Source organism: Lactuca virosa, chromosome 5, assembly GCF_052849685.1.
Source record: "Lactuca virosa cultivar CGN04683 chromosome 5, Lactuca_virosa_CGN04683_v6, whole genome shotgun sequence".
In the NCBI taxonomy this organism is placed as follows: Eukaryota; Viridiplantae; Streptophyta; class Magnoliopsida; order Asterales; family Asteraceae; genus Lactuca; species Lactuca virosa.
Genome location: NC_136430.1, coordinates 382666153 through 382674945, shown reverse-complemented (window position 1 = coordinate 382674945; position 8793 = coordinate 382666153). Strand labels below are relative to the sequence as shown.

Below are 8793 nucleotides of genomic sequence, written 5' to 3'. Positions count from 1 at the left end.
TTACATTTATCTTGTAGGTTACTCTTTTAGGCTAGTATATGGAATAATTTCCTTATCTCAAACACCCTCTATATGTATATATATTGTTATTATTTTAATGAGAAAAACATCAATATTTTCATTCTATCAAAAAATAACATAAACACAACAATCTGAAACATCACTTGGATTCTTGTTCTCAATTTGGTTTGCATATCTTGTAATTTTGAAACTGCTTATAGTCATCTTCCGAGTTTCTGAAGATCTTTTCTATCTAACTTGACTGACAAACGAGTTTCTGAAGATCTTTTCTATCTAACTTGACTGACAAACGCTCATATGATTGATAATGAGTAATGACTAAATTCTTATCTAAAATTTATCTCTACATTTGGTTTATTCCTACAGTTGGATTTTGAGATAAGTCGAGAGACACATGACATAACTATATAAATCTTTGGTGTGACTTTAGGATTCTGTTGCCATTAACTCGTTTTTTAAGGCAAATTAGAAGTATAGTATTTTGAAAATAAAGTTGGAAGTTTTCACCCGATGACTATTATCAAAACTTAAAACTTGACAAGTAGAATTTTTGCAACCAAAGAAACAAAGGAATTTTTGCAACCATAGCGATGTTGCTTTTATAAAATCCCATATTTTTGTCCTATCAAAATGTAAAAGTGCACCTTGTTTTCAAACTCTCCTAAACCCTATGTACAAATGTACAAAAGACACAAATACCTTTCTCATCCATATAAACAATAACCCTAAAATAATGTTAAATTTAGTCTTGTCCCATATAATAATAAACACAAACATACATATCTCAAGAAACATAAAAAACCCTTGTAAAGAAAGCAAAATAGAGGGTTTTAATAACTCCCATCACCTTCCAAAATACAATGTTCTAACACCTTGCTTGCTTTATTCGCTAAGATATCTTCTTAAAACAACATACAACCCCATGTGAAAGGGTCTAGTCACCAAACTAACCCTCACATGTCACATCCCCCATAACTTACGGAGGGCCTCTTGCAAACACATATCATTTAAAAAAAAAAAAAAAAAGAACAAAAAGACAAAAAAGTCCTCGGTTCCATAACACGAAAAACGGAATCAATCTACAAAAATTACAAGTCTATGTAGACTCGATGTATTCGCGATACTGAGAATGTGAAGCTGCAAGAAGAGCCGCACCAAGGCCAGATCCGTCATTTGACAACTCGATTATCATGTTTCTAGAAGCTTCTTCACCTAACAATTCATCCATTGCAGTTTGCATCGCCTTCCGGAACTTTGTGTAGTGTTCAAACAGTCCACCATCCATTGCTATTACGGATTTCTGGTTTTCTTCTCCTTCCTTAACTGTGTCTCTCCCGATCTTTTTGAGGATTCCTAGGATTCCAGCAGCCGACAGACGGGCCCCACGCGTTGCCACGGTTTCACATACCTCCACGATCACTCTCCTCATCTTTAGAGAAGTGTTGGTTATCTGCCACATGTCAAATGAACCATATTTAAGTATCATAATAGAAAAATGACCATTTGACCCTTTTGTCTTATACTTTCTATACATTATTTTTTAAGTATAATAGTTAATGACCATTTTACCCTTTTATCTATATATTATTCTATACATTATTTTTAACTATAATATTAAATGACCATTTTACCCTTTTCTCTCTATTTTCTATACATTATTTAAGTATAATAGTAAATGACCATTTTACCCTTCTGTCTTATATAGTAAATGACCATTTTACCCTTTTGTCTATATTTTACCCATTTTACCCTTTTAAGTATAATAGTAAATGACCATTTTACCCTTTTGTCTATAATTTACCCATTTTACCCTTTTAAGTATAATAGTAAATGACCATTTTACCGTTTTGTCTATATATCATTCTATACATTATTTAAGTATAGCAGTAAATGACCATTTTACCCTTTTGTCTATATATTAAGTTATGTACCTCAAGAATGTCTTTCAACTTGGTTGCAACCACCTTGAGGTCAGGAGTGGAGTCGTGATGCATTGCAGACATATCCGGTGTCCTACATCCATACAAAATAAATATTTTACATAAAAGTATAAATGGATTAAATATTCAAATAAGCAACTATTTTTCAAATACTTTTCTTCAAATATTTTACATAAATTTGTACCTTAATATGAAGGGCTTTTGCAGTTTCAATGGAACAGTCTCGCCAAAAAACTCGGCCTCTACAGCCATTTTCAACAAGACTCGCCTCACGATTTCTCCCAAATACATTCCCGAAATTATCTTCTCAAATATCTGTCAAAAAATTTATTTATCCATGTTATAAGTGGGACCCATAAAATATATAAAAAGTGTTGAAATAACCAACAAAAGGTAAAATAATCAGTACCTGTTCCCCAGGGTTTAAGCTATCATTGTCAAGGCTTTCATCAAACTCGGTCAAAGGAAGATGTGATGACCGAAAGTTTCCCCATTCCATATTTATAACCTTCACAAATAAAATTATAATTATAAATAAATAATAAAGTAAGATACATTACAATAACATACAAGTGTAAGAGTGTTTCATTTTAACTTAATGAAAAAAGAACTTAACAGAGAAACTCAAGGAAACGATGCTTTTTCCCCCATTAAGTCCTAACTTATTACAAATTTGCCATATCATTTTTTCAACTTGATTGAAAAAAAAAAATAATAATAAAAATAGAAATAAAGGGTATGTAATGTAACGAACCATTTCTCCTGATTTTGGAAGTAGACCTTGCCATTTTGGGATTGCATTTGCTCTTTCCACATATGCAGCATTTGTTCCAGTTCCTAAAATAACTGCAGCAATAACATTTGGATTACTGTATCTTCCTCCAGCTAAAGTTCCAACTGTATCATTCACCTGCATTTTTCAACCATCAATTTATAAATATCAACACCCACGTATGTGGAAAAGACGTGAATGCCCTCTTCATACTTTATCATTGAAAAATGATGGGACACACAATGGAAATTGCTTTGTATTTAAGTAGCTCTTTTGAAGTACATTTTTGTAATAAGAAAATGAAAGTACGATGCTATAATAAACTAACAAATAAAAATTCATTAGGCAAAAAATCAAATTACCAAAGCAGAAACACGCATATCAAGGCCAATCCTTTCCATTGCTTTTGTCAACTCATCAACAACATCTTGTCCAACCTATCACAATAGCAAAAGATCAATAAAACCACATAAACCGAATAACATGTTTTACTATCAGTAAAATGACTAAAATACCCTTACGAATCTTGTGAACCGATTCAACACCATTGATGCTCAAATGATGACAATGATAAATACATAATTTTAACTTGAACACTTCCCAAAATATAGAATCTAGAAAAGATTTATTCGGGTAATGACTACGAGAAATGTCTAAACAAAGAAGGGCAAAAGAGTAAAACAACAAAGGTATTTGAGAAACGAAACTCACTGCATCTTCAATATTGAAGCCTTTAGTCCACCTAACAAGAGTTCCTCCTGCAATTGATGATTGCTTCACAGGAAATGAAAAGGTGAATCCAAGTTCCCGTTGAGTGCCAGGTGGAATTTGCATATCTTCGCCTTCTGTAGCCACAAATTTTGCAAGTTCTCCAGCAATAAAATCAAATAATTCCTAAAACCCAAAAAAATATATATATCATTTTTATCATATTAATGGATTTGAAACAAAATATATCATGAATTTATTCTTATTAGTTATTACTCACTTCGCATTTGCCAATCATGAGATTTGGAGGAATTGAAACTTCTTGAAATTCTTTCTTCACATTACCAACTCCTCCCAATTTCACACGGAGGACACGGAAGTTTGTGCCACCAAGATCAAGAGCATAGAAAATTCCATTTTCGTCCCTGAAAAACAAAACAAGATTACTTTCATACCCGAAAAACAAACTAAGAAGAATGGTTCAAATTTCAATGAATGTTAAAGCTCACATAATGAGTTTTAAAACTACAACATGATTCAGATAAATTAAGTTTAGAAATTAAAACAGGTATAAATTTCGTTACTTTTGGAATAAACAAAGAAAGAAAGATCATCCAACTTCCAAAAATGAACGCTCTAAAATTAGAAAACATCATATTTTTGATTAACAATATGATACTTTTTTAATACTTCCAAGATTCGTAAGACATCTTTTACTATAAAAGAGCTTGTTTAAATACACGTTTTAACTGAAACAATAATCAGTTTTTTTACAACAGAAATATAGAAAAACTTTGATGTTCGTTTTCAAATGATTATAGACATAAAATCAGAATCAAATCAAATAATCAGTTGCTTAAAGCTAAGGATAGTTTGATTACTTCAAGGGCGACTCCAAATACCCAAATCAACGAATAGGCATTCACAAGAGACTAAATTAAATGTATATAAAGATCATTATAAATATTTCACACAAATACGAATACATCAGAAGAAAATTTGAATTTAAAAACACTACCCCAAAAGGTCAAAGAAAATTGGTTGGAGTTAACCTAAACTCTACATGCAGATTGAATATTATGAACTTTGTCTGAACAAATCTTATGAATCTGAAGGCAAAAGAAAATACCCAAATCTTGAAATTTAGAACGCAAACTAAATTATTTTAAACGGTGAAGAATTAACTTAATTCAATCGGTTAAAATTGAAAAAGTCAACTCCGCCGAGTACCAATTCAAAGCAAATCTCGAAAATGTAGTATACGATGAATATTCTGAATGGATAATTTATAAAGAGATAAAGAGATACTGTAAATCGTATGTACATACCCAGAAGGGAGGTTGTCAACGTAGCTGATTAGCATCTTGAGCTTGCTGCCGCCATCGGAGGCAAGTCCGGCGTGCATCTCGACAGTCATGGCGTCAGCAACCTGCCGGAGCTTCGCAATCGGAGTCCCACACTTGTCCTCAAACTCCCTGAGTATATCCATCGCCTTTGCCCATTTTCCGGAGTTGCGCATCCGATGGCGCACCACCAAAACAGCAGCCGCAGAAACAGCAGCGGCGCATACCACCGTTGCTGCCACCGTTACCTTACCCATATTATCAAATTGCAGACCTGAAACACACAGATCGAGGAAGAGAAGCCCAGAAACAGAATCAGACGATTGAACTTTTCTTTCTTGAAAAAAAGGGGGATACTTTGGGTTTAATATATGTTTAGAAAGCAAAGATTTGATCTTGATTATGCAGGATTTGTGGCTAATAAACTGTTGGATGAAACCCAATATATAGAGGAAACTGGAACTCTAAAAAACCCAATAGAATTAGAATTTGGGGATATTAATGAATCTGAAGCAGTAGGGTAAAAGAGACAATAATATCGGTGAAGCAACTGTAGGAAAGACCAGATGTGCTTATATATATGCTACAAATATATTTATCCTTATCTTTTTCTTCATTGATATTAGGAATTTTTCGGATTTATTTCAAGTAACCAAATCTTTTAAGATAAAAAGATATTTTTTTTTTGTGTATCTCTTAAAAAAATAATATCATGTTACACTAACGATCTAAAATTTATCAAGTCATGCCAAGTGCCTCGAATTTCATTTAGAAATAACTTTGGAATATTACATAATCAGTAGAGCATCTTTAAATATTTTTTGAGATGTCCAATATCAAAAATCCATAGAATATCTTTTTTGTTACAATTGGAGTGAATAGATTTTTGAGTTATAATATAATATATTTTTATAGAAAATTATCAACATTTTGAAAATTCTTTAAAAAATAAAAGTAAATTGTAATATGAGTAAACATCTCAATACCATAGGTTACAATAAATTATTTTATTTAATTAGTTTTATTATAATTGATATAAAGTCATAACTTTGATTCCAAAGCAATCAAATAAACATTTATAAATATTATAAGTTAATTATAATAAGTTTTAGATCTTATAGTTATTAAAAAACATTTCGCTCATGTCCTTTTATTCCTCATGTGCTCAATCAACATGTTTTTATTTTTATATCCTTGTTTTGCATAAAAACAAAATTTTGTACAATCGCGTTTTCAATAATTTGACCATGTTGACCAGGCTTGACTATATATGGTTACATACAACATGCATTGAAATTATAATCCAACTTGTTGGCCTTACAGAATTAACTGTTTATCAAATCGTTACATGATAAATGACAATATATTTGGTATGGTTATGTGTTTATCTTTCTTTTCCTAGACAATCTCAATTTTAGTTTGCAGTAAATTTTAAAATATCTACATTGGTAAATTGGTAACTTTTTTATGAATAGTTATTACTAGGATTTTACATGTCGTGCTTTGCAGCGACGGTAATGTATTTAAAAAGTAATAGAAAGTAAAATGAACTTTTTCAGGAGCAATAGGAATTTATGAAGACGTAAGTTGTCAAACCATAAAAATCAATGACAAAATTAAAACTTGAGAAGACTTAAGTTGTCAAACCACAAAAGTCAATTATTAAAGCCTAAAAATAGAAAATAAAAGAAATTATTCGTAGCAAGAAACTTAAGAGGATTTAATTTATCAAACCACAAAAGTTATATAGAAACTTATTATCTAGGGGGTGTCTGTGAGTGTTTTTTGAACTCTAAAAGTACTTTTAGATAAAAGTGGTTATTGTTTATAGTGGTGGCAAAAAGAGTTTTTTAAAAAGTGTTTAGATTAACTTTTATGGTGAAAAAATCAATAAGTCCATAAGTTAAAAAATGTTTTCTAAAATTATTTTGGTTAAAGAATCATAAACAGTTTCAAAAAGTCAAATTATACATGCTTACTTAAAATTGCTAATGAAAAAAACTATTCTCAAAAAGCTTTTGAGTTTGCCAAAAATTTCTTTTTAACTATTAGCTTTTTAAAAAGTTAATAAACCAATAAAGTGTTTTGAAATTGAAAAGCAATCTCACCACCCTAGTTTAGTTAATATTTTTATACCATTAATCCTTTACATAAAAGTTATATAGTTCAACTAACTAAGCTGTACACTACTCTCTCTCCTCTTGGTTTTCTTAAGTAAATAATTCGCCGTTCAAAAAAATTTCCAAATTTACAACTTTGGCCCCTTAACCTTTAATGGTAAATCGGTATCCACCTTCTCATTTCTTGTTGTATATTAGTTTCCAGAAGTTATATCTTTACCCTTTCACTTTTAGTTGAAAAACAGTTTCCACGAGGTAATTTCTTTCATTAAATTAGTTTCCAAAAATTATATTATTTGGTCCCTCAAATTTTATAATTTGTATTTGTCCATTTTTAATTTATTTAATTAATTTTTTTAGTTTTCCCTGTGACAATTCATCCCTTATATATAAAATAACTGTAGTTAAGGGGCATATAGTAGCCGTTTTGTACCCTCTTTTCACACACACACATACTTAATTCTACATATTTATACGCCTTTGTTCACAAATTTCCCATCCCTTAATCATGGTTTAAACCGGAATACTTTGGGAGTTTGGGCAGTATTAATACACGAATAGGAAAGGAAAAGAGGCTACAATTAGGCGGCAAGAATGACGACAACCTGGGGTTTTTCATGGCTGATTTTCTTGGCTAAAGGACACGTGAAAACAAGAAGTGAAAAGAAGGAACAAGTATCTTGACACTAAGTTGCATACATGGTCTTGTGGAGGTTGTTTTCAAGCATAAGTATAACTGTATAAGGGGAAAGAACAAGTAACGCAAATAGAATACACATGGAAATCAGAAACAACAATCTGTCTAGAACTCATGCATGAGACTTGTGACTTGTGAGTGGGTAGAAGGCTGTTTTGGTGCATGAACTTAACAAAACAAACAAACAAGTAAACAAACTGAAAGTCTACATGGCTGTTAGCTTGAGTCGCTACAGAGTCGCTACAAAATAAAAGAAGGCATAAGGAAAGAATTTTTGATAACTAGCTTTTATGATTTTTGGCTTGGTTTCACGATCAAGAGGGTTGTTAAGGACTTAATCACGTAGTGAATATATAGAAGTAGAAGCTTACCAGGTCATGACGTGGTATCTTTGTGTCTGCTTCGGTTTGATTCAAGTTCACGCAAAGCTTCCGATCTCGCCTTTTTAGCTCTCGCACGTATTTTCTCTCTGTGTGGTATGCTTCTCTTTGATTTGAAGTCCGTACGTATGATCAAACTTAGGGGTCGTATATATATAGTTTACGGTATTTGAGTTGCAGTGGCCAGTGGGATAGCCTTATGCGTAAAGAATACAGGTGAAATACGTGAGGAATACGGCTGATTACGCACGACATGGCACAGTAAATGGAAATCTACTTCTCGGATTTTCAGCTTTGGTCCTGAACTTTTGGTAGTTGGCAGAATATCCCCAAAAGTCCAAAACCCGTTTTCTTTAAATTTGTTGGTACTTCTTTGAAATTGCAAACTACCCCTTTCATTAATTTAAACGTCCCATGGTACTTCCTAATTAGTGTTATGGAAATCCAAAATTAAATTTTGTTTATAAAAATAAAGATTGAATACCAGCTAAAACTTCGGAATAACTCATTTTTTGCCGATTTCACAGATTTAGCCCGTATCTCGTCTTTTTTCTTTAATTCGGTCAAACTATTGAGATTTTTTTAAAGATTACGTTATTTTTAATCAATAATAAAAATATTTGGACTTTTCTAAAGATTACTTTTGAACTAATGTATATTGTTATTAACAAATTATTTATAAAGATAACATATCTTAATATAAACAAAAGAAATACATTTGTTGTTAATCTTTAGGAATAAAAAAATTAGACTAAGGGGGTGTTTGGCTTAGCCTTTCACAGCCAAAAGTTCTTTTTAGAAAAGAAAAAAAG

At 31.5% G+C, this 8793-nt stretch overlaps 1 protein-coding gene across 1 annotated transcript; it reads right to left on the bottom strand.

Annotated features, from left to right (window-relative positions):
* Nucleotides 1-825: 825 nt before the first annotated feature.
* Nucleotides 826-5338, bottom strand: LOC145117605 (hexokinase-2-like). The gene is made up of 9 exons (XM_079053901.1): nt 4770-5338; nt 3722-3866; nt 3445-3627; nt 3096-3170; nt 2716-2871; nt 2371-2469; nt 2146-2276; nt 1953-2034; nt 826-1471 (listed from the first exon to the last, which is right to left on the bottom strand). The coding sequence occupies exons 1-9, from the start codon at nt 5039-5041 to the stop codon at nt 1118-1120; spliced, it is 1497 nt and encodes a 498-aa protein (XP_078910027.1). The 5' UTR covers nt 5042-5338; the 3' UTR covers nt 826-1117.
* Between the last annotated feature and the right edge of the window lie 3455 nt (nt 5339-8793).

What these genes read in the sequence shown, in the direction of transcription:
- LOC145117605 (XM_079053901.1), bottom strand. Translation starts at nt 5,041, where the DNA reads ATGGGTAAGGTAACGGTGGCAGCAACGGTGGTATGCGCCGCTGCTGTT. An exon ending in ATATGCGTGTTTCTGCTTTG is followed by an intron (nt 2,872 to 3,095) that starts GTAATTTGATTT and finishes TGAAAAATGCAG; the next exon opens with GTGAATGATACAGTTGGAAC. An exon ending in CAAAAGCCCTTCATATTAAG is followed by an intron (nt 2,035 to 2,145) that starts GTACAAATTTAT and finishes GTATGGATGTAG; the next exon opens with GACACCGGATATGTCTGCAA.